General features: G+C 43.0%; 1 protein-coding gene across 1 annotated transcript in view; it reads left to right on the top strand.

Moving 5' to 3' along the window:
• Positions 1–26,906, top strand: part of LOC124775927 — a 131,154-nt gene that overhangs the window by 57,872 nt on the left and 46,376 nt on the right. The window contains exons 5-6 of the mRNA XM_047250772.1: positions 2,121–2,275; positions 21,404–21,531. Coding sequence (XP_047106728.1) covers positions 2,121–2,275; positions 21,404–21,531 — 283 coding nt within the window. The remainder of the gene's footprint in view (positions 1–2,120; positions 2,276–21,403; positions 21,532–26,906) is intronic.

The raw sequence follows: 26,906 nt of genomic DNA on the forward strand, positions 1-26,906 counted from the left end.
TAAAGTACCTCTCCAAAGTTTTCATCTGTCTTTACAGGTGCCCAGTAAGGACACCGTTTGTTGCGCGACAAACGCCGATACGTGCGTGCAGCTCATTGACATCAGGGAAGGCGCGACAGCAGCCTGCTTTGCAAAACTGTTCGTTGGGTTGCCTACCCTACAGGAGCGACCTAATTCGATGCGAGAGTAAGGAGCGGATGATTTGTGTACACGTTCTGACACGCCTTCACCCCAACGCAAACTCGCCACTTCTTAAGTAATATAACCCAGTACGTTGCCCTCGACGGCGAGTGTTCATCAGAGACAAAGGTGTCATCAGGAGTGCCCCAGGGAAGCGTGATAGAACCGCTATTATTTTCTGTATACGTAGATCATCCGGCGGATATGGTGGGCAGCAATCTGCCGTTGTTTGCTGAGGATGCTGTGGCGTACGAGAAGGTGTTGAAAGTTTAGAGACTGTAGGTCGATACAAGATAACTTAGAGATTATTTCTATTTGGTGTGATGAATAGCAGCAAGCTCTAAATGTAGAAAAACGTAAGTGAATGTGGATAAGTAGGAAAAACAAACCCGTATTGTTCGGATGCAGTATTAGTAGTGTCCTGTTTGAAACATCACGTCATGTAAATTTGTGGGCGCAACGTTACAAAGCGATATGAAACGGAACGAGCATGTGAGGGTTGTAGTAGGGAAGGTGAACGGTCGACTTCGGTTTATTGGGAGAATTTTGGGAAAGTGTGGTTCATCTGCAGAGGTGTATGCATACAGGACGCTAGTCCGAGCTGCTCTTGAGTACCGCTCGAGTAGTCGGGGTCCGTGGCAACTAAGAGGCGGGCTCCTATTGAGAAAATTTATAGCACCGGTATTTGGAGCCGAGTGCAGAACTATTCTACTGCCTCCAACATACATTTCGCTTAAGGGCCAGAAATAAAAGATACGAGACGTTAGGGGACATAGGGGGGCATACAGACAATTGTTTGTCTCTCGCTCCATTTGCTTATGGAAGAGTAAAGGGAAGGATTAGTATAGGTACTTGGTACCCTCCGCCACTAGCTGTAAATGTAATATTATGAATTGAAATTTGGAGACATGGCCTGTTGACATGCATGTTTATCTGCATGTCTTCCAATTTTCGCGCAGTCGTCTTATGAAACCTCAGAGGTGTTTACGAATAACCTTGTGTGTGTCCCAGAGGTAATGGCATGAATGATCATCCTGTATTTTTATGTATGATATATATTGCCAGAAAAGCACTTGGATCAGATTTATTATTACAAATCTTGAGAAGCCCTTTAGCATTAGGCTCAAATTCGAGTGTCGCATGTGACAGTCACATAGGTGCTCCTACTTTTGATACCGTGTGAAACAGTTATTGCAGAAGGAAATCTGACACACAGTACTTAAGGTTCTTGTTTTAGTTGCCTTCTTTCTCTTGCCGCCTCATGCGCATCTTATTCTTGTTTGCCGGCCGGGGTGACCGAGCGGCTCTAGGCGCTACAGTCTGGAACCGCGCGGGCATGGATGTGTGTGATGTTCTTAGGTTAGTTAGGTTTAAGTAGTTCTAAGTTCTAGGGGGCTGATGACCTCAGAAGTTAAGTCCCATAGTGCTCAGAGCCATTTGAACCATTTCTTCTTGTTTCAACAACAGTAGCTAGATGTTCCCCAGCGTTCACCAAAGATTTGTACTCAGCACTTCGGCGTACAGCAGCTCTCTTTCTTTTGACAATTACATCTTCCTTTCTCAATGCAATCATTTAATCTTCAAGTAGGATAAAAATCAATCACTGGCGAACAGCGGACTAATAATGAAAATTGAAGACAGCACAACGTACAAGTACAATCCACGTGCAGTTTGTAGTTTTAAGAGTTCTGCATACAGTTAGCGAGACGTTGATACGTAGCAATAAGCAGCAACAAATTTCCACTGCACCAGCTCGACCGGTTAGTAAGTCGGAATTGCAAGTAGTGTACAGCCTGCGATCATCTCCAGTACTACGGAAACTGCTGATGATCAACTCGGACCCCCAGGCGGAGCAGACGGTGACAAGCCAGACAACATTTCATGAAACAGAATCGCTGCGAGGCTGCAAGTTCTTATGTCTATCCCAGCTCTGTCTGTAGGCTCCTGCGGCGGGGAAACGGCGGCGAACGACTCTGTGAACGTGCTGATGCTGGGCCTGGACGCCGTCTCGAGACTCAACTTCCACCGCCAGATGCCTCTGACTGCCGACATGCTACAGGAACTCGACGCCATCGAGATGCTGGGCTATAACAAGGTAAGCCGAGCCAACTGACCTGCCCCGCAACCTAACTACGCGATCTTCCAACGGTATTGCGATATCGCGGCGATAAAACACCACACTGCTAGCTTTGACTCTTCTCGCGTCTCTGTGTTTCGTCGCATTCTTGTAAGCCTGTTCTCCTCAGAACACGGCACCATGCTTTCCCACCATCTTTCTGCATCCGCTTACCTTTCTCCACGAGGATCCTTTACCACCAAATCAAATTCTCACCTCTCCTCACTCATATGAACACCTGCGAATAACCTACACTATCTGCAAACGCGACTACGAAAATCCTGTTGTCTTTCTTCTCCTTTCCAATCCCAGTGTGCTGCCACGCTTCTACCTACACATCCCACCAACCCTTCATGTGCACATCCTCCACATCCTCTCTCAAGGAAATTTCAGTTGTCTTCCTCTCCTGGACCATGAACTCGGCCTATCAACTATCAACTATCCTCCCCTATCCATCTCCCCCCTCCCCCAGGATTTCCTCCTCCTCTTCCCCTACCACACCTCATCCATTTCCCCTTCCCCGCCGCCCCTACCCTCTTTTACTCTCCAATCTGTGGCGCCTTATACCAGTTGCCCCTCTCTACTTGTCCCCCACAGCCCCTCCTGTCTTTGTCGCCACATAGTCCCAGTTCACCATCCTCACCACCACCACTCCCTTATCACCCTCCATACCCATCCGTCTTTCCCTCTACAATCAACCGTCCCAGGGCAGGTCCTTTTTCCAGCTACAGTGAAAGTGCATGGTGCTGCATTTTCAATGGCCAACGTCTCTTCTGTGGTGTTCAATGTTTTTTCCAGTGATTTTTCAATTGGTTTCGTGTTCAAGTGTTTCTGAAGTGTTTTTAACTGTACTGTCTGTCCACATTTTTATCATTGTTCGTAAAATGAATGTTCAAGACAGCATTTTATTATTTACATTAACATTTCAGTCCCTATCCACTTGAGTGCAACACATAGTACGTTGATACAACGATCCGAAACTGCCATAAATGTCCTTTTTCGTGTGTTTACACTCTCGCGCCGCATTTACACCTTCGCCCTTGGCAAGCCATCAGCGACGTATTCAGCAGTTTGTCGCTCTGTCGTATGTTCGCATTCAGCACCAAAGCTCGTCACCAGTGATGATCTTTTCCAGAAAATAATTGTTTGCGTTTTCTACACTCATGCTCATAAATTAAGGATAATGCTGATCCAGGGTGAAATAACGCTCTGGTTGGCGGTTTGCGGGTTTAAATCACCTCGAGGTATAACCATGCGGTGCATTTGACCTGCGGTCGTCGCACGGTGGCGCTGGCAGCAGTCTCGCTGGGTTTTTATCTGGCGTGAACCAGGAACCAGATACCAACCCCTTAATGTCCTCGAAAGGGACCTGTATGGAGGCCGTGGTCTGATGGTGTGGGGTGGGATTATGACTGCAGCACGTACACCGCTGCAAGTCTTTGACAGAGGAACTGTAACAGGTCAGGTGTTTAGGGACGTCATTTTGCACCAGTATGTCCGACTTTTCTGGGGTACAGTGGGTCCCACCTTCCTCCTGATGGATGATAACGCACGGCCCCGCCGAGCTGTTAGCGTGGAGGAATACCTTGAAACGGAAGATATCAGGCCAATGAAGTGGCCTGCCTGTTCTCCAGACCTAAACCTCATCGAGAACGTCTGGGATGCTCTCGGTCGACGTATCGCTGCACGTCTTCACATCCTTAGGACACTTCAGGAGCTCCGACAAGCACTGGTGCAAGAATTGGAGGCTATACCCCAGCAGCTGCTCGACCATCTGATCCAGAGTATGCCAACCCGTAGTGTGGCCTGTATACGTGTGCATGGTGATCATATCCCATACTGATGTCGGGGTACATGCGCAGGAAACATTGTCGTTTTGTAGCACATGTGTTTCGGAACGGTTTTCTCACCTTATGACCAATCCCGTGAACTTACAGATCTGTGTCGTGTGTGTTCCCTATGTGCCTATGCTATTAGCGCCAGTTTTGTGTAGTGCCACGTTGTGTGGCACCCTTAATTTATGAGCATGAGTGTATATTAACGATTCAGTCCCTGCTCACTTGAGTGCAACGCACAGAACGTTGATACAACGATGGGAAACTGCCATAGATGTCCTTTTTTCGTGTGTTTACACTCGCGCGCTTCATTTGCACCTTAGCTCTTGGCAGACCATCAGCGACCAATTCAGCTGTTTGTCGTATGTTCGCATTTAGCACCAAGGCTCGTCACCCGTGATGATATTTTCCAGAAAATAATTGTCCACATTTTCTATTTCAATCAAGTCGCGGTAGACGTCCACGCGCTGACAGTTTTTGTTCGGGAGCCACGGTGTACGGGACAAACTTTGCAGTTGCTTTACCTTTCTTAAAAACATGCTGCAGAAATTCTTAAAACACATGATTTAGGGATGTTTGATGCTTCATCGCGATTTGTGACAACAACGTTGACACATTACTGTCGCACGTCCACTACTTCGCGCTCCCTGCTCACAACTGACGGCTCTGAAGCACGACTTGTTCACTGTTGTTAGTTTGAGCTGCCGCTGTAGTTACTGCGTTGATGTCGCTTGTATGCGAAGAGTAAAATTAGTCTCGGAACTTTTTGGACAGATGATTTGTGTCGCCAGTATTGCAATCGAAGAGTGATGAGTCTTCCCGCCAATTTGTGCGCAAAACGTCGGCCGCTGTAACCCAGCGGTTCGAGGCACTTCAGTTCGGAACCATGCGCCTGCCCGCGGTGGTCTAGCGGTTCTAGGCGCGCAGTCTGGAACCGCGCGACTGCTACGGTCGCAGGTTCGAATCCTGCCTCGGTCCTGGATGTGTGTGATGTCCTTAGGTTAGTTAGGTTTAAGTAGTTCTAAGTCTAGGGGACTGATGACCTCAGATGTAAGTCCCATAGTGCTTAGAGCCATTTGAACCATTTTTTATGCTCGAAACGTTACGTTTATTTATATCCACTGCAAGTTCCTGCATCAAACTTTAATCCTCTTCAGGACATTCTACACTTCGCTACAGCTTTGCATCCTCCCTGTATTCATCATCATCATCCATCATCCATCATCATCATCATCATCATTATCCGCGAACAGCTTCACCGATCTTCCGACGTTATCCACCGGATCTCGTATATACTGATCACAATCGGACCTACAGTACTCTCTCGGAATGCTCCAAATATTTACCCGACTAATAACGAGATACTGAGTGCCATTTTGTTAGGAAGTCTTGAATCCGTTCACGCAGATGGTCCGATGTTTTATTAACCCGTATTTAGTTCACTAAGCGACGATGCGAAACTGTGCTGGATGTTTTCTGGAAGTCAGGGAACATGGTATCAATCTGAATGCTATTAGCATAAAAGACGTCCCTTAAGTCTACGAGAGACTGACGCCAGCGATGCAATCCTACAATTGCGAACACCTGTCTGACGAACTCTTCTTGAAAACAACAATTACCGGCGCCTTTTACCGAGGAGAAAACGTTGCTCAGAGGAGAGCGAGATCTTTCTCATAATATGAATAGAATCAGACACATATATTATCGAGTCCAATGGCCTTTGTTCCATTGATTTATTTAAATTGATTTTCAAACCCACGATCACATGTATCAATATAATATGTTGGCGTTCGTGTCATTATTGAAAGTAGGACCCACATTACGATCGTGTGCAGTGAAACAATTTCGGAAGACCGAATTCGGTTTTTACCAGCATGTAGTTTCAAAAGGTCGATCATGTGAAATAAAGCTCGCACTTTTCTCGTATGAATTCCTGAAATCCACGAATCAGGTCACGTAGATGCAGTGGCGGGAGAGTGGAAATGTCAGTGGTTTTAAATGCCATTTTCTGACAAAACGCGTTTTCAGTGCTGTGTTCTCGATAGTCTGTTCCATATCCCTTTCCTTGTTCCAACTGCAGCCCGTGGAGAAAATGTTTCAGACATTTATTAGATGGCGCATGGTCTTTGAACAAAGCAGTGTTTCCCTCTGGAGTTCTAAGTGCAACACGTCAGCACCCTGTTTATTAGTTGACACGCAATTTTTGTGGTAAGCAGAGGCATGTAACCTTTTGTTGGCACCAGCAAAACATCTTTCTAATGAAACGAGGTAATTTGGGTTTTGAAAATAGTACACGAAGTTGGAAAATATTTTGAATGCCAAAGCTATGAACGCAGTCCATGTAATTCCAACGTAAACAACTAACGTACTCGATTTTAAAGATGCTGCTGGAACATTGTCGTTAATGGAAGTTTTGATCAAAATGTCTCACACTCAGCCATCTCAGATAGCCTGCCTGCGAATGTGGTGTGCAGTACATCGGTCAAACGCAGCGCTGCATCTCTAAAAGGTGCGAGGAACACATCAGGCATGTTCGACTTGGACAGATAGAGAAATCTGCTATAGCTGAACATAGCATCAAAGAAAACCACACCTTTGATTTCGAAAACACCAGGGTGCTGTGCCGAGCCGGGAACTATTGGGATAGCGTCATTAAAGAATCAATAGAAATACGGGTCCACGAGAATCTTGTGAACAGGGACGAAGGCTATCAACTGAGCGCGGCCTGGAATCCAGCATTAGCCGCAATACGCCAGGAACGCAACAAGAACCGTCCAGCTCACGAGACGCGATCAGAATGCTCTGACGGAGACACGAACGGCGCAACCGCTTCCCCCTCCACCCCGCCCGCCGGCTCCACTGGACCCAGCCTCCCGCGGCCAGGTGGTGGGGGCCACACCGCAGGTATAAAGGGACCGGCATCCGCAAAGTCTCGGCACTTCACCAGAAGATGATGAGTATGTCACTCGTCGAAACGTCGCAGTTTGAAGACACCGCCACCCAGCTGGAAGCCCGAGAACTCTTCGCCAGCTGTATACGCCGGGAAAGCATACATTCACATATAAGAAATGGTTTTATTGACTACAGTTCTACTAACCAGACATTACTGCTGCATTATCGTACTTGTATTATCACAAATAAAACGTAATATTAAAGATGCTTGTTGGGCCTTAGAACGAGTCAGTTTCCTGGTATGGCACCTAAACCGTTCTTCATAAATTATTTATTTTCTGACTTGTCTTATTATTTTTTGCAGTGATGAAGCGAACAGCATAATTCAGTGGAATTATAATACCTTCTGAATTTTTGGATACAAATAAGTTACGTAGAAAAAGAGATACATTGTTTTTTTTTATTCTCTTGCAAAAGTCAGATTTGAGACTTAAAAATTTCCGCACTGCATTTCTAGACTTCCAAAAATCGTTTGAGTCAGTACTTACACTTATTGCTCAAAGTACAATAGTGTGGATTATCAAACGAAATTTGTGACTTTATTTAGAATTTCTTGGACGCAGTATGTTACCATGGGTGGATAGTAACTTCTAGTGAGTTCGATTTCCGGTCGGGTCGGAGATTTTTTTTCCGCTCGGGGACTGTGTGTTGTGTTATCCTTATGTTCGTATTGTCAAAACTGACATTTCACTATTAAGATGACTGTATGGGCACATCCCGAAAGCCAATAACTTAAAAAACTTCAGTTGTACCCCAGGGTAGCGTGTTGAGACCATTGATGTTCATGCTGTATATTAATGACGTTAACAGTAACCTCAGACTCTTCCCAGACGCAGCAGATGTCTATAATGAAGAATTATATGGAAAAGGTAAAACCAAAATCTCGTTCGACTCTTCTATAAAGTGGAATTCTGTTACTATACAACCAGTAGATATTATAGTTTCGGATAACAACTAAAAACCGGGACAGTGGTTATAATCTTGGTGCTGCCTGGAAACAAGCTCGTGGCGTTGAGAAAACGCACATGTCCTGAGCTGTTTACGTTTCTACTAAGGAGCGCAGACGTGGACTCAATCTCTAACAGCATGACGAAATCATGACGTATACTGGCCGATCACAAGTCGTCTGTGAGCTATAAATGATCACTACAACAACATAGACGTCAGTCAGTAGTTCATCATGAAAGCAATGGAGTATTTCGTCGAAAGCATGAGATTTTGTCCAGATGCCTCGCGGCAAGTAAACAGGTGCTGTTTCATACACTGTTAAGATTGTTGGCAAACAGTCCGATTTTGATAATTCAGTAAATACATAATCATTTACGCACCTCTCCATACAATTTGCTTCTCATTAGTTAAAAAAAGAAATAAATAACTTAGTAGTCTGCCCGGTTTTACTTCTTTGTCTTTACAAAAAAAAATCGCTTCTTCTACATTAACCAACATTTTAAAAAGGCCCGTAGCAACCCGATAATCCAGTCACAACTCAAATGCGGCAGAGCGGTTACATGGAACCGTCAGTAAAAGCTGAAATTCGACAACCATAACCGCATTCACCAGAATCGATATTGCAGACGAACGATAAGGGGACTTGAGGAATCAGTTAACAATAAATAAAATAATAAAATGTAAAGTTCGTGAGGTTTAATTTAAATTCGTCTCCACAGAACTTTTTTCGCGGACGATATACTTCCATAAATTTTAGTGAACATCCATATATATACTTATCAAAGTAATATGAGTAATAGAGAATGCAAGCAAGATGATGGTTTGAATAGAAGCAATGACGACTTAAACCTGGCATAAGAAGTCACTCTGTTTCTACCAACGACCTTGTCAAAGAGGGAGGAGCAGTGGACAAAAGTTCGGGGCTCTCTCTTGCCCTTGGGGTGGGAAACTGCTCCCCAAACGGCGGAAAAAAACAGCAACGATAAAAGACATGAGGATGTCGAAGGTAGCTAAAATCACTGAACTAAAGGCACATAAGGTGTATCCAGAGCACATGTGGCCTGAAAGTGAAAAAGTATCATGATGATCTCTCCGTTGGCAAAAGATTCCGACCGCGCGAGATTAGCCGAGCGGTCTAAGGCGCTGCAGTCATGGACTGTGCGGCTGGTCCCGGATGAGGTTCGAGTCCTCCCTCGGGCATGTGTGTGTGTTTGTCCTTAGGATAATTTAGGTTAAGTAGTGTGTAAGCTTAGGGACTGATGACCTTAGCAGTAAGTCCCATAAGATTTCACACACATTTGAACATTTTGAACAAAAGATTCCGAATTCGTTTCCCATTCGGATCTCCGGGTGGGGGCTTCCAAGGGAGAGATGACGATGAGAAAAAGATGGAATAACAAATGGAGGGATAACATTCTAGAAATCGGAGCTTGGAATGTCAGAAGTTGAACATTGTAGTAAAGATAGATAATCTGGAAAGAGAAATGCAGGCACTCGATCTAGATACAGTGGGGATCATTGAAATGAAAAGGAAAGAAGACAAGAATTTCTGGTCAGATGAATTTAGGGTAATATCAACAGTTGCAGAAAATGGCACAGCGGGTGTAGGTTCCGTTATGAACAGGGACGTAGGCACAGTGTGAGCTACTGCGAACAAAATCGACAGCAGACCAACACCGACAACAGGCATAAATGGCGACGTCGCAAGCAGAAGATGAGGAGATAAAGTACTTCAGGATAGTAAAGGGTGTAATTTAATACGTAAAGGAAAATGAAAATCTAATATTTATGGGGGATGGAATGTGGTTGTAGGGGAATGAGTAGAATAAAGAGTTACTGGAGAATACGGACTAGGCAGTAGGAATGAGAGAGGCGACAGGCTGACTTCTGCAGTAAATCTCGGACTGTGATAACGAATACTCTGTTTCATGATCATAAGTGTTCTGGCGTAACCACAAGCGCCGGAACGAAGATGAAGAACGGAAGACCAGAGCAGGCGGTGACGAAACGTCACCTAATAGCCTGCTCACAAGGACCGCTCCGCTCCAGGAACGCCCTCTGCAAGATATGAATACAAGTGCCGTTCCTGCCAGCCTCCGCCGATCAGATCGGCTCAGTATATGGACATCAGCGCTTAGTAGTGATCCGTATCAAGTGCTTACTTGGACTTTGACCATAGCGAAGAATCTTACTGTTTGCATGTCATTTGGGATGCCGATGTAACTCCAAAGTTAAGTGTTGTTAATCTGCTTTATAGAAATAAAACTACTAACGTTATTTGCTTGAATTGTTGTATAGCATTCCGAGAACGCAGCGTCCATTTGGTACCCTATAAGCGACGAGTGCGCAAGATCCAACAAGTGTAGGAGATAAACTTGGAAAATACTTGAAGCCACGGGTAGCCACCAGCTGGTTTACGTCATGGTCAGGCAGAGATTCCGAAATCAGATATTCGACTGTAAGACGTACCCAGGACCAGAAAAGAATCGGATCATAGTTAGGTAGTAATGAAGAGTAGGCTGCAGTTCAAGAGAATCGTACGGAATAATAAGTGTGGAAGAAAGTGGGATACTGAAATACTGGGGAATGATGAGATCCATGAAAAGTTCGCTAAGGATGTGGATACCGTGATACGGAATAGTCGTATAACAGTAGGCAGTTGAAAAGGAGTACACAAGAAGAGGTAGTCATAGATGTTGCACAATCAGACATAGGTAGAAGGAAGGTGACTCCGAAGAAACCTTACACAACAAAAGGATCACTTCAATTGATCTGATCGACGATAGGGAGAAGTACAAAAATGTTTATGGAAAAATGGCTCAAATGGCTGTAGGCACTATGAGACTTGACATCTGAGGTCGTCAGTCCCCTAGACTTAGAACTACTTACACCTAACTAACCTAAGGACATCACACACACCCATGCCCGAGGCAAGATTCGAAGCTGCTACCGTAGCAGCAGCGCGGTTCCGGACTGAAGCGCCTGGAACCGCTCGTCCACAACGGCCGGTTGTTCATGGAAAGACAGGCACACAGCAATATAAATCAATGACACATGAAGGAAAGCGGAGCCCAAAACGAAATGGCGGCAAGAAAAAATACGAAGAGAAAAAAGGAATAATCCTCGGAAGGACTGACTCATCACAAACAAGTGAAGACAACCTTCGGTGAAATTAAAAGCAGGGATGGTAACATTAAGAGTGCAATGGAAATTCCTCTGTTAAACGCAGAGGAAAGGGCGGATACTTGGAAAGAGTGGAGCAGATAAGGAAGACAGAGTGGATCCTGTATTAAAGTCAACATTTAAAAGAGCTCTGGAAGACATGAGATCAAATAAGGCAGATGGGATGCATAACATTCCATCAGAATATCTAAAGTCATTGGGGTAAATGGCAACTGCCGGCCGATGTGGCCGAGCGGTTCTAGGCGCTTCAGTCTGGAACCGTGCGACCACTACGGTCGCAGGTTCGAATCCTGCCTCGGGCATGGATGTGTGTGATGTCCTTAGGTTAGTTAGGTTTAAGTAGTTCTAAGTTCTAGGGGACTGATGACCTCAGATGTTAAGTCCCATAGTGCTCAGAGCCATTTGAACCATTTTTTTTTAAATGGCAACCAAACAACTATCGAGTTGGTGTTTAGACTTCGAGACTGTCGACATACCTTCAGACTTTCAAAAAATATAATCGACACAATTCCGAGGACAGAAAGGGCAGATAGGTGCGAAAACTATCGCGCAAATTACTATTTCATGCATCCAAGCTGCTGACAAGAATAATATGCAGAAGGATGAGAAAGAAAATTGAGGATCTGTTACATGACAACCAGTTTGGCCTTAGGAAAGGTAAAGGCGCCAGAGAGGCAGTTAAGACTCTGAAATTAATAAAAGAAGCAAGACTGATGAAAAATAAAGACACGTTAATAGGATGTGTCACCCTAGAAAACGCGTTCGACAATTAAAGTGGAGCAAGATGTTCGAAATTCTGACAAAAATAGGGGTAAGCTGTAGGGAAAGACTAGTAATAAACAATATATACAAAAACCAAGAGAGTACCATAAGACTGGAAAACTAAGAACGAAGTGCTCTGATTAAAAAGAGAGTAAGACAGGAATGCATTCTTTCGCCCTATTGTTCAACGTAAACATCGAAGAAGAAGTGAAGGATATAAAAGAAAGGTTCAAAACGAGAATTACAGTTCAGAGTGGAAGGATATTAATGATAAGATTTTCTGATGATATTTCTATCTTTAGTGAAAGTGAAGAACAATTACAGAATCTGTTGACTGAAATGAATTGTCTAATGAGTACAGAATATGGATTGAGAATAAATCGGAAAAGACTAGAGTAACGGGAAACAGAAGAAAGGCGAAAAGTGAGGAACTTAATACGAAAATTGGTGGTGTCAAAGTAGAAGAGGTTAAGGAATTCTGCTACTTTGGAAGCAAAATAACCAGCGACGGATAAACGAAAGAGGACATAATAAGCATAGTAGCACAGGCAAAGTCTACTACTATTAACCGTAGGCCTTAATTTGAGGAAGAATTTCTGAGAACGTACGTCTCGAGTACAGCATTGTATGCTAGTGACTCATCGACAGTAGTAAAACTGGAACAGAAGCGTTTGAGATAGGGTGCTACAGAATAATGTTGAAAATTAGATGGACGTTAAACAACAAAGAGGTTCTCCGGAGAATCGGCGAAAAAAAGAGCATATGGAAAAAAACTCACGAGAAGAAGGGACAGGGCATACTACATGTTAAGACATGAGGAAGTAACTTCTATGGTACTAGAAGGAACCGTAGAGGATAAAAACTGTAGGGGAAGACACAGACTTGAATGCATCTAGCAAATAACTGAAGACGTAGGGTGAAAATGCTACTCTGAAATGAAGAGGAAATCATAGCGGGCCGCATCAAACTAGTAAGAAGACTGATGGGTCTGGTTCCGTTATACAGGAATAAAGATGTAAAAGAAGTTTTACTCTAGTGACCAATCGCAATATGTTGTAACTCTGACCGTTACCTCATTGGTAATGTATGAACAATGCAAAGTGCTAAGGTACATACGATACGTCCAATACTCATGCGTCATACTTCACGCTCACAATGTAAGTACCCGAGCTCAAAGTACAAATACCGAATAAAACTAATTTTGAAGTATGGGGACATGTTTCTTCTGTCACTCATCAAAGTCATTTATCTATAAAAAATTCATTTTTGTACATTTGATGGTTGAAGAGCAAGGAATCTACAGACTACAGCAGCAAAAGACGCTGAAGAACTAACAGAGTATTCGATAGTAATACTTTACATACAGTACATGTTAAATTCCGTACGTATTGTTGATTTCGTACGTTTGCAAACTGACGAACAGCAGGTCACGCATGATACATGGCTGATATTCTATCGCGAAGTTTACTCTTACACTGAGGTGACAAAAGTCGTGGGATACCTCCTAATACAGAGTCTGACCTCCTTTCGCCCAGCGTAGTGATGCAGCTCGACGTGGCATGGATTCAGCAAGTCATTGGAAGTCTCTTGCAAAACCTTTTCACATGAGACACCTGAGTACAAATGACAGCTGCCTTTTTGTGCGTTTTATATACGATACTATCGCTATTTCTATATGTGCATATCGCGATCCCGTGACTTTCATCATCTCAGTGTACTGTCACCTAAGTCTACATATTTACCAACATAAAGAGCTACGTCGGCATGTGCGTGGCAAATATCTGATCATGAAGATGTTTTACCTGTTGCATCATTTGGTAATGTCGTCACTGTTGCTTTTGGTATTTCACTAATGCAGTGCGGATACATTGGAAGTGACGTAGCGTTCGATTGTTGACCTTGGCAGGAGTGCCCATTGTTCTACTCTGCTGCGTTTTAACAATACGTCCTTCTTTACTTTTATTTCTTCAGTGACTCGCGCTGCTATAGTTTTTAGATTTGTTAACCTTCAAACATTTATTACACAAAATGCAAAGTTTTTCAGTTAAATGTCTTTGAAAGGTTATAGAAAGGACACATCTCCCTGTTTTAAAATTACTATTATTCGCTTGTAGCAGTGCGAACTGCAGTACTTGTCATAACAGCATAGCAACCTCTACGAGAAGCAGAAGATCTCTCTCAAGCACACTCCGATCGCAATGTTCCACGAATGGAGTATTCCACGTCCAGTTCTCTGGAATTAAAACCCTGTCATTTCAGCTATTTTATATCGCTATTTCCAGACTGTTTCATGAGACACGTAAAATGTTTGTAGCTGTTTTTGTAGTTCATCATGTCGTCAGTCACAATTCGTAGCTTGGCAGACAAATTTTTCCTTGTCTCTCGTGGAACTGCTGCTGAAGTCCAAGGTCGCCACCGCCGGCGTGTTGTATCTGCAACTGATGGTCCTCGTGCTTGCGGGGCAAACGATAAGAGTGCTGCGTGGCTCACTTTCTCTCTGCCAGATTCAGGCAACTCGCAGAAGCAGCAAGAAGTGAGCCAAAGTCGATTCCGACATGCATGAAATATATACATGGGCATCGGGCGAGAAGGACCAACAGCTATCATATTGATCTCGATTAACACGATGACGGAGAAGGCCGAAATATCTGCTTCTACATCCACAACAACGCTCTTCAATGCATGGCGGAGGGTGCTTTCCATTGCACTAGTTATTAGGGGGTCTTTCCGTTCCATCCAAATGTGGAGCCGCTAGAACAATGATTACTGAAACGCCTCTGCTCGTATGTGCGCTTAATCAGACTTAGTATGCCCTCCCGACTCCTACGGCAATATGTAGGAACTTTTATTATATTCGTCATTTAAAGCTGGTTCATGAAACTTTGTAAGTGGGCTTCCTCAGGTCATGTTGCGTCTCCTTCAGGGGTCTGCAGTTTAGCTTCATTAGCATCTCCGTAATACTTTCCCATGCTTCAGACAAACCTATGTCTACTCTACTTCGGGTATGTTCAATATTCCTTGTTAGTCCTCTTTGATACGGGTCCCACACCCTTGCGCAATGTAATATGTTGTGTCGCACGAGTGTAATGTACGCATTCTCCTTTGTAGACTGATTGCATTTTCCTGGTACTCCACCAATGAACCTACAGGTGACTTTATGTGATTGGTCTATTTCGTATCCTTTCAAAGTTACGGATAAACTGACCAATGTAGTTGTTTCCCCACACACAATCTATCTCAAATTGCATGGACGCTGAGATCAAGACAGTCCTTAATCGAACGCAGCATCTCATCATCTTGGGAGGTCTAAAAATAAGTCGTATGCCTCTCCTTCCTAGTACCCTACCAATGTCGGTAAAAGTAACACCCCCAAAGAAGCAATACTGTAGGTATCCATTGTTCAACGTTTACGCGTTTTCGTTTCTGGGAGAACGGCAAGTTAATAGAGAATGTTTTACACAAGAATGTTCTCGCACGAAATGTCGATCTCATATCTCATTACCCTCTATCTTGCGTAGCTGGTCATTTATGAACCGCTGCAGCCGCTCTCGATTTTAGTGGAAAGACCGTCGTACACAATCAATAGCTTGCGATAAAACATGCGCTAATTCTGTACACAGAACTAGGAATGTGTATTTTCCTCATTGACAAATTTTAATGTCATTCAAAGTCTCCAAACGTTTGGAGTGCAACAATATTCCACTAGCGATCACTCCGCACGCTTTCCTTAACGCTCGTGATCGAACAGGTCAAATAAAACAGTTTCGCACGCATTAATCGGCGTGGATAATGTTTTTAAACTTCTTTTTCTTGAATACTATCCTCCACCTCCTCCTCCTCCTCCTCCTCTTGAAGAAGAGACTTACAGTAATGAGAAAACTGTATTTCTCTTTGTTATAACTAAAAATATTATGAACCTACTGTTAGCCCAACTTCATCGTAATGTCGAAATCGGAACAGCTTCTTGACAGATCACTGACGCTAGGAAAATCCGATACTGGCTCTAGTCAGCAGAATCGCTTCTGACATAGCAGCAAATAAAAAACGCAACAAAAAATCATTTTCTGACAATCGGTTTTTGTTTCTCACGAACCACGACAGCCCATGTAAAAGCAGTGCATGTGCTGCGCCATACAACGAAATGAAGCCATAGATATATTGTGCTTGTTCTTGTCTGATCACTAATAGGTGCTATCGTATGAGTTGGTAGGGGAGACTTGGCCCGATTGTTACAATTTACGACTTTTTTCGATTTTGGAGAAGTATTGCTTATTGTTCTGTCATTAGTGTGCTTCGTTGTATGTGCCCTTGTCTATATTTTCCCATAAATTTGAGGACTTAGCAGCATTTTGTTTTTAAGAAAAAATAAGTTCTGTCGCACTAACTTTTTTGACGTTCTCCCACGACTCCAGTTTGGTTACCAGGTTGTTTGTCTCAGACACTGGAATTGTCGTCACAGGTTATTTTTGTCGGAGAAAGGAAATTGTTTATTAAAAAAGGTGTCCTAGGAGCAGAAAAAACAAGCAATGATAGTGATAAAGCACTAATACATATTTAAGACCAATTTAGACACAAAAGTAGAAATATAAGTAAATATTTAAGAAAATGTTCTACATTACCCTAGTCACTTTCGAGCACACTATCACAATTTTTACGTGTTTAACAGTTATTTATCGCAGGTGTACATAAATATGAGCTGACTTCCTACATTCTGCACACGGGATCCATTTTTCCTTAGCTTTACTGTTAGAAAATGTTTCAAAAGATACTAAATACAAGCAATCGTCATCCTCTTATTCACTGACTGAGATTTTTCTTTGTTTCTTCTGTTCATTTTGTTTCTCTCTCCCTTTTTTGCATTATTGTTTTTAGTTGCGTTTTAATTAGAAATTCATTTATTTTTACTTACATTTTCTGCTAGTTCATCAATTCTTTTTAAAAAAAACAGTGAGTCAGCTAAAACGGCTGTATCTCTTTTTCGGGGGTTGTTTCTGTTCGTATTTTTCCCATCACCAACCTTTGGTAAAGGTTCTACTACAAAATCATAAGTGCGTACTTCGCTGGGCCTTACGGCAATTAACAGAATTTGCCAGGCAAAGTTCATATGAGAAGGTGTTGATATCTTTTGGTGTGAAACCGTAGTAAACATCGGCAGCTTGAAGAAGATATTTCTTTTGTTCCCTTTCGTCTTCAAAAGAGACGCTTCCCCGCTTGGAAAATAGCTAACGGTGGTGAAAATCTAAACTACATTTCCATCGTCAGTTTAGTCTTGGGGACTTTTCTCACTATGTCTTGCTAAAGTTTGATACCTGATTTGATAGTCAACTGCAACTTTATGAATTGATAATGACTGGTTTTTTACCTTCCTAAATGCAGCAAGCATGGTGCATGAAGAAACTGCTCCTCGGTTTGTCTTTTTCATGATTTGTCACCATCTTTACCTGAAACAAGCAAAAAAAAAACTATTAAAACAACGTGCCGCGGTAGGTTGCCACGTGTGACAACCATTCTCGAAGTTTTCGTGACACCCAACCCCGAACAGACATTTCAGATAAACTTCTTGGCAGAATAACGCTGTGAAACGTTTTATAAAATAACAGAAAATACACCGATGGAAAAGAAATTCCAGCACCAAGAAATAATTAATGTAAGGTAAAGTGAAATTTCAGGAATAAAATTCTCTAAATAATATAGTCAAGTGATTAACGGTGAAAGATCACAGGTTAATGTAAGCACAAGAAAAGCAATTACAAATGTGAAATACTAGTACATTAATAGCTGATGTAACCACGACAGCGTTGAGTGCAATTATGCAAACGCGCATACATTGTGTTGTACAGGTGCTGTATATCAGTTTGTAGAATAGAGTTCCATGCTTATTGCACATGATCGGTCAATACAAGGACGGTACTATTTGTGGATGACGCTGGAGTTGTCGTCCGAAAATGCCCTATAAATGCTCGAGTTGAGACGGATCTGGTGATCGAGTGGGCCAAGGCAACATTTCGACGCTCTGTAGAGCTTGTTGGGTTACAACAGCGGTATGTAGGCGAGCGTTATCCTGTTGGAAAACAATTCATGATGATAGCACAACAGGGAAGAAATAAAAACTTTGCGGTTCGCCAATGACATTGGTAATTCTGTCAGAGACAGCAAAGGACCTGGAAGAGCAGCTGAACGGAATGGACAGTGTGTTGAAAGGAGGATGTAAGATGAACATCAACAAAAGCAAAAAGGGAATAATGGAATGTAGTCGAATTAAGTCGGCTGATGCTCCGGGAATTAGATTAGGAAATGAGACGCTTAAAGTAGTAAAGGAGTTTCGCTATTTGGGGAGCAAAATAACTGATGATGGTCGAAGTAGAGAGGATATAAAATGTAGACTGGCAATGGCAAGGAAAGCGTTTCTGAAGAAGAGAAATTTGTTAACATCGAGTATAAGTTGGGTTGTTTCGGGGAAGAGACCAAACTGCGAGGTCAACGGTCTCGTCGGATTAGGGAAGGACAGGGAAGGAAATCGGCCGTGCCCTTTCAAGGGAACCATCCTGGCATTTGCCTGGAGCGATTTAGGGAAATCACGGAATACCTAAATCAGGATGACCGGACGCGAGACTGAACTGTCGTCCTCCCGAATGCGAGTACAGTGTGCTAACCACTGCGCTACCTCGCTCGGTCGAGTATAAGTGTCAGGAAGTCGTTTCTGAGTATTTGTGTGGAGTGTAGCCATGTATGGAAGTGAAACGTGGACGATAAATAGTTTAGAAAAGAAGAAAATAGAAGCTTTCGAAATGCGGAGCTACAGAAGAATGCTGAAGATTAGATGGGTAGATCACATAACTAATGAGGAGGTATTGAATAGAATTGGGGAGAAGAGAAGTTTGTGGCACAACTTGGGTAGAAGAAGGGATCGGTTGGTAGGACATGTTCTGAGGCATCAAGGGATCACCAATTTGGTACTGGAGGGCAGCGTGGAGGGTAAAAATCTTCTAGGGAGACCAAGAGATGAATACACTAAACATTCAGAAGGATGTAGGTTGCAGTAGGTACTGGGAGATGAAGAAGCCTGCACAGGATAGAGTAGCCAGGAGAGCTGCATCAAACCAGTCTCAGCACTGAAGACCACAACAACAACAGCACAACAGGTCGAATCACCAGACTGAAATACAGATTTGCAGCCAAGATGCTTGGGATAACCACCGAAATCCTCCTACTGTCATACGACATTACGCTCCATGCCGTAAGGCCAGGTGCAGGTCCAGTGCGTCTAGCGCGCAGACAGGCTGGTCGCAGCCCTTCAGCTGGTTTCCTAAACAACACACGGCCATCGCTGGCATCGAGATGGAAGTGACGTTTGTCAGAGTAACACAACAAACCTCTCTAAATCCTCGCACAAACGAAAAAATGGCTGACATCGAAATAAGTGTCCAAGGAATAGAAACCAACTGGAATCACTCAACAGAGGAAAGTCCACTGGACCTGACGGGATACCAATTCGATTCTACACAGAGTACGCGAAAGAACTTGGCCCCCTTCTAACAGCCGTGTACCGCAAGTCTCTAGAGGAACGGAGGTTCCAAATGATTGGAAAAGAGCACAGGTAGTCCCAGTCTTCAAGAAGGGTCGTCGAGCAGATGCGCAAAACTATAGACCTATATCTCTGACGTCGATCTGTTGTAGAATTTTAGAACATGTTTTTTGCTCGCGTATCATATCGTTTCTGGAAACCCAGAATCTACTCTGTAGGAATCAACATGGATTCCGGAAACAGCGATCGTGTGAGACCCAACTCGCTTTATTTGTTCATGAGACCCAGAAAATATTAGATACAGGCTCCCAGGTAGATGCTATTTTTCTTGACTTCCGGAGGGCGTTCGATACAGTTCCGCACTGTCGCCTGATAAACAAAGTAAGAGCCTACGGAATATCAGACCAGCTGTGTGGCTGGATTGGAGAGTTTTTAGCAAACAGAACACAGCATGTTGTTCTCAATGGAGAGACGTCTACAGACGTTAAAGTAACCTCTGGCGTGCCACAGGGGAGTGTTATGGGACCATTGCTTTTCACAATATATATAAATGACCTAGTAGATAGTGTCCGAAGTTCCATGCGGCTTTTCGCGGATGATGCTGTAGTATACAGAGAAGTTGCAGCATTAGAAAATTGTAGCAAAATGCAGGAAGATCTGCAGCGGATAGGCACTTGGTGCAGGGAGTGGCAACTGACCCCTAACATAGACAAATGTAATGTACTGCGAATACACAGAAAGAAGGATCCTTTATTGTATGATTATATGATAGCGGAACAAACACTGGTAGCAGTTACTTCTGTAAAATATCTGCGAGTATGCGTGCGGAACGATAAGAAGTGGAATGATCATATAAAATTAATTGTTGGTAAGGCGGGTACCAGGTTGAGATTAATTGGGAGAGTCCTTAGAAAATGTAGTCCATCAACAAAGGAGGTGGCTTACAAAACACTCGTTCGACCTATACTTGAGTATTGCTCATCAGTGTGGGATCCGTACCAGGTCGGGTTGACGGAGGAGGTAGAGAAGATCCAAAGAAGAGCGGTGCGTTTCGTCACAGGGTCATTTGGTAAGCGTGATTGCGTTGCGGAGATGTTTAGCAAACTAAAGTGGCAGACTCTGCAAGAGAGGCGCTCTGCATCGCGGTGTAGCTTGCTGTCCAGGTTTCGAGAGGGTGCGTTTCTAGATGAGGTATCGAATATATTGCTTCCCCCTACTTATACCTCCCGAGGAAATCACAACTGTAAAATTAGAGAGATTCGAGCGCGCACGGAGGCTTTCCGGCAGTCGTTCTTCCCGCGAACCATACGCGAGTGGAACAGGAAAGGGAGGTAATGACAGTGGCACGTGAAGTGCCCTCCGCAAGACACCGTTGGGTGGCTTGCGGAGTATAAATGTAGATGAAGATGAAGAAACCTCCACTTTGCCGTCTGACGAGCTCTCGCTACAGTCGCAAACGGTGGCGGTTTGGGGTCAGTGCAATGCACGCTACAGGGCGTCTGGCTCGGACCTGTCCTTGAAGTAACCGATTTGTAACAATGCTTTGTGTTACTGTGGTGCCAATTGCTGCTCGAACTGCTCCCGCAGATGCAATACGATACGGCAGAGCCATACGCTGCTCACGACGCTGTCCCCTCTCGTACGGCCATTTGGCCGTCCGGAGCCCGGTCTTCTTGCAACCATACCTTCCCGTGAAGACCGCTACCAGCCAAAATGTACAGTGGCTGCATTCCTGCCAAGACCGTGCTCAGAATACTGTGGTCGTACTATAGTTTGTGTTCAGATGGCAAGGAATCAGAATCAGCAGCGATTGAGAACTGAGACTCATGGCAATCACCTGCGTGTCATCCTGGCCCGTCTACCCGTGGCTGGCAGTGTTTGAGCGCCTCGCCTCTGTTGCAGGTGGGCGACAACACGTTCCCCAACATGCTGGCGGCGCTCAGCGGCCACACGGAGCGTGAGCTGCGGGACTCCTGCTGGGACGGCAAGGCGGCCTTCAACCCCTGCCCCTGGGTCTGGTACAACTACAGGTACGTAAATGACCTTAAGGGGGGACGTTGATGAAATTCACCAAAAATGTCAATTTTCAATAAATTTTTTATTTGTTAGTACAACTCATGGGCAATAACATAAAAGTTTTCTGGGTATAGTACCGCGTCATAATGTAAAAACTACTGCTGCTGAAGAAAAACCAACGTTTCGGCCACGATTGCAGCGGCCTTCTTCTGGGTCTAATGCTGCGTTCTAGCTGCGCAGTGTCCTTTATATTTTGTTGTTAGTGTTCACTGCGCATATCATTACGTCATAATTTTAAAAAGGTAGTTAGTTTCATTGGTCATTTAAGGAAAAAGGAGAGGGAACTTTATTTTAATAGGTTATTGCGGTGGAGGGAGAACGTGACTCCTGTTGTCTATTGGCTCCTGTGTCATGAACCATGATTGGTGGTCTTGGCAGTCTTGCAGAAAAGAAATAAAATTCAGCGAAGCCTGTGTGTTGACCAAGCAGCCAGTTATGACGAAACGCAAAATCAGAGAGGCCATCGAAATACTTAAACACCCTAACAACATGAACAGGGAGGATGGACTCAGGCTTGCCCCATCTTGGCTGCCAGTAATCAGTGCCAAACAGTCCGCACTGTCAACACGAGGCACGAGCACTACTGGGCAAGTAACTGCCGCCGCGCGGCCGACGCCCAGCAGTTGGTAAACAACAGCAAACTTCTCATTCGACGGTGACCACCAATCATGGTACATAACACAAGAGCCAATAGACAACAGGGGTCACGTTCTCCCTCCACCGCAATAACCTATTAAAATAAAGTTCCCTTTCCTTCTTCCTTAAGTGACCAATGAAACTAACTACCTTTTTAAAATTATGACGTAATGGTATGCGCAGTGAACACTAACAACAAAATATAAAGGACACTGCATAGCTAGAACGCAGCATTAGACCCAGAAGAAGGCCGCTGCAATCGTGGCCGAAACGTGGTTTTTCTCCAGCAGCAGTAGTTTTTACATTATGACGCAGTACTATACCCAGAAAACTTTTATGTCGACAGACTCTGGCCGCGGAAGCCTACGCAATTATATCATTGGCAATAAGTTCCCAAAGTTTCAATGTTGAAATCGCATCCGAAGTGCCTGAAAATTAATTATAAATATGACGCAGTCTCCCTGCCACGCCCACGTTTTGAATTAGCGCTTCAATTCCAGCTCAGTGAACAACGGTTCTGTGTATTACTTTCGACCAAACGTGTGCGGGATACATCTAGAAGGCCGTGATACATACTTTTTGGTTTAATAGATCATCTTTGATTCGGTTCCGTATCTTATAAACGATTCTCTAAATTCACTCATATGGAAACGATGCCCTAAAAACGCGCTTGCATCTGCTATAGTTATCAGAACTGCAACTTTTGATGCAATTATTGTATTTAATGGTGGGAACGTCGGGAGGATGAAAGTATTAGAAAGAATGGGATTCAAGATAGGAAATTTTACTCAAGACATCCTGAGACAAATAGATTTACAGCGCGTCTCTGCAGCTGAAAAGTCAATTGAAGACCTGGTAAAGCAAAGACGACAGACAGCAAGAAACCAAAAGAGAAGCCTTGAAGGGAAAGACGACCCAGAGTACAAATGTGGTGTCTTCTGAAGAAGTGACATAAGGAAAAAAGTTAGGTTGAACTTTAAATTGCGTTTCCTGAAAAATTTGTTTTTAATAGTTTATATACCTTTTCCTCAGTTTCTTTGAATGCTAGAATTATGAAATTTTGTACACATATTTCTGTAAACCTAAAAACCGACGTCTCAAGAGCAATTTTGAAATTCTGATTGCAAGTTTGGAATTTTGCATGAATTTAAAATTGTACTTGTGGAATTATGATTAAAAAATTATGTAAATTCTCCTATTAGACCTATTCCAAAAACCTCATGAGAGAAGCTTACAACATATAAATAGATGTAACAGACAAATTTTTGTAGAAATCTCTTGAATACTTTCTGAGAAAAAGGAACATCCATTATTTTTTGAAAATAAAACTTCAAATTTCTTTTTAAAAAAAAGTTGAATACATACAATCAAAGGATTTTATATGTAAATGTGTTACTTTCATGTAAAGCGCTGTACAAAATTTCATTGCCATATCTCCAAAACTGTGGATTTGGTGCACTTTTGAAATAATGTGTGTTTTTCATCAACGTCCCGCCTTAACGGACGTTCAACAAGCACAACTGGTACATTCTCCTGACGATACTACTGTTGTAATAAATCATATTAGAAATAAAGCAATGGAAGAGGCCGTTAGTGAAGATTTTCAATACAGTTTTAAGTGTTTCCCTGCAAATGAATTCTCCATTAATTTTGAGAAACACTGTATTCAATTCTGCGCATCAGGCAGCCACACCATCAGTTGATGTAGCGCATGAACAGGAATCAGTAAGTGGGGTAAAATGCTACAAATTTTTGGGTGTAAATATTGATAGAAACTCCGAGTGGAAGAAGTATGTTACTGAGCTGCTCAAATGGTTCAGATGGCTCTGATCACTATGGGACTTAACATCTGAGGTCATCAGACCCCTACACTTACAAGGGGAAAGCCTCAGACACGGCCAACCGATTCGGCTCAGATTTGGCAGGTCACTTGCGTACAACCTAAAACGAAGGAATCTAAGATATTTTGGATCAACACCCCCGCATTTTTGAGAAAATCACCCCTAAAGGTTATGACGAGCAATCGACTCAAAATTGGCGGGATCGATAGATAATTGTAAATAGAGCATTTTTCATCATCAGGTATGGGGTCCGAAAACACATACTTTTCCAGAAATCGAGGTAAGAAACTTTTACAACTGCCGCTTCTGTATCCACATGGTAAACGCTTTTCGCCTACAGCACCTATACCGCAACGGCTAAGGTAACTGGCTGGGAATCGGAGAACCTGTGTTCGGATCTCGCAGAAACCTAGCGGATGTTCTTCTTTTCTTTTGTATTTTTCCATATCTCAATTGACAGGGATAGGAGGGTTAATAAGGTAAGTAAATCAATAAGGAATGATAGTAATAAGGTGAGCAAATAAATTTCTCAAACCTCTTGGGATAGTAAACAACGTAAATGTTACTCCAGGTCACTTTACAATGGCTCTTCCAGTCACTACTTCGTGCCCTCACTTTTCTTCGAACAAATAGATGGATGGTACTTGTCATATAAACATTCGAAACAAATGTACTCTCGGCACCAAGAACATCTAATGATTGTGATCTTTCGACAGCTACACTGCTCCTTCCGAAGAGTAGACGGAAAACAAACTTGGTTTACATTTAAAAATGTCTTTTTCGGGAATTAATTTTGATGCGTACCACGCATACGACATCATTGCCTGAAAAATCGGTGCTGAAAGTTGGTTATGAATTATGCTGTGAATAGTTATTGCATCCGTGCGAATGTGCAATTCTCGCTAGGATTCCAGAAGCACACTGCAATTCTGAAGCCTGGAAATAAAGTTTTTAACCTGACCATAGAAATAAACATTATACGCCTGGCACACTGGTGTGCAGTTTGGCGGTATTTTACTGTGTACGTGGTTTGACCCTCGCCATATATAAACATTGTGTCATATGTTGTAGTATTAATTTGTCCACTCCAAGAATCGAATATTAGACAAAACTTGTTACCAGAAACGTATGGTTTTAAAACATTCTCAAGAAATGTTCTGTAAATCGCATTCGTCAGTTTCCCGGATTTGGAGCAGGTAAGGTAAACAATTTTTCAACGAGTCGGTTAAACGATTGACCTCTTCTATAACCGAAGGACCAAATGTAATATTCGTTTCTTGTAAACACAGGAAAACCTTAGGCAACACTTTTCCAGAGGCTGTGATCGCATATTGTGCCGTGTACGAATGTGTTAGTTCGTTTTTACTACCAGCTACGACAAGGGTTCGTTTTTCTCCCTTATGCGATAACGTGCGTCGAATATTCACCCGATACTCGCATCCTGTTTGATCGGTGTTGATCACGTAATCACGATTAAAACCGGTTATAAGTGACGCCGTTTAGGTGCTGAAAAGAGCAACCACTTTCTGTATATCTTTTATATTTTGTACATCCTTTTGAGACAAGTATTTAGTGACGTGCCGTTGACGAATTTTATGCTCAGATTTGAAATTAGTTTGCCTACCTTATTATTAGCATTCCTTATTGATTTACTTACCTTATTAACCCTCCTATCGCTATCAATTGATATGGAAAATTACAAACGAAAAGAATAACATCGGCTAGGTTTCTTCCAGATTCGTAACCGATTTTTCCGATTCCCAGCCAGTTACCTTGGCCGTCGAATCCCATACCTGATGATTAAAAATGCTCTATTTACAATTATCTATCGATCCCGCCAATTTTGAGTCGATTGCTCGTCATAACCTTTAGGGGTGATTTTCTCAAAAACGCGGGGGTGTTGACCCAAAATATCTTAGATTCCTTCGTTTTAGGTTGTACTCAAGCGACCTGCTAAATTGGAGCTGAATCGGTTGGCCGTGTCTGAGGCCTTCCCCTGTTAGAACTACTTAAACTTAACTAACCTAAGGACATCACACACATCCATGCACGAGGCAGGATTCGAACCTGCGACCCCGGCAACAGCGCGGTTCCGGACTGTAGCGCGTAGAACCGCTCGGTCACAGCGGCCGGCACTGAGCTGCTCAAACTGTTAACTTCAGCTACTTTTGCTCCTCCTATAACTGCTAGTCTTGGAAACAAATGAATCAGCCTCCTGACATGTTATGCATATTTCCACTCTATAATGTCTTGGGGCATAATTTTCTGCGGTAATGCAATTTTTAGAAAGAAAGTATTAATTTTACAAAAGCGAACAATAAAGATAATATGTGGTGTTCACCTGCGATCATCATAGGGGCGCAACTTGAAGAAGTTAGCCATTTTAACAGCACCTTTACAATATGTATATAAGCTAATGAAATTCGTCATAAATAATCCATCACAATTTGAGAAAAATAGTAATGTCCATAACACAACACTAGAGGGTAAAATGTCTGACAGGTAACAGAGCAAGTTTAAACTCTAACCTAAAATCATTTCCCCTTTGTAACACCTATTCCATGCACGAATATTTATACATTATCTTGTTCTTTCTCGCTATTTTGGTTATGTTGTTTTAAAACGAAGCAATGACTGCGTAATTTCTTTATAGGGAAGGCGTTCAATTTAGGCCACTTAAGGTTTGGACATTTAGGGAAATCTATCTACAGAACTGGAAATTCAATTTACTCCTTTGTTAGGGTAAAAAAGGAGAGTTTAATAACTTCACTAATTTAAATGTAAGTAATGAAGCGTTAGTCGCTTAGTGGGCTTTAACACTCTGTATCCTAAATAAGGTCGAATGTGTGTTC

Source organism: Schistocerca piceifrons, chromosome 2 (genome assembly GCF_021461385.2).
Source record: "Schistocerca piceifrons isolate TAMUIC-IGC-003096 chromosome 2, iqSchPice1.1, whole genome shotgun sequence".
NCBI lineage: Eukaryota > Metazoa > Arthropoda > Insecta > Orthoptera > Acrididae > Schistocerca > Schistocerca piceifrons.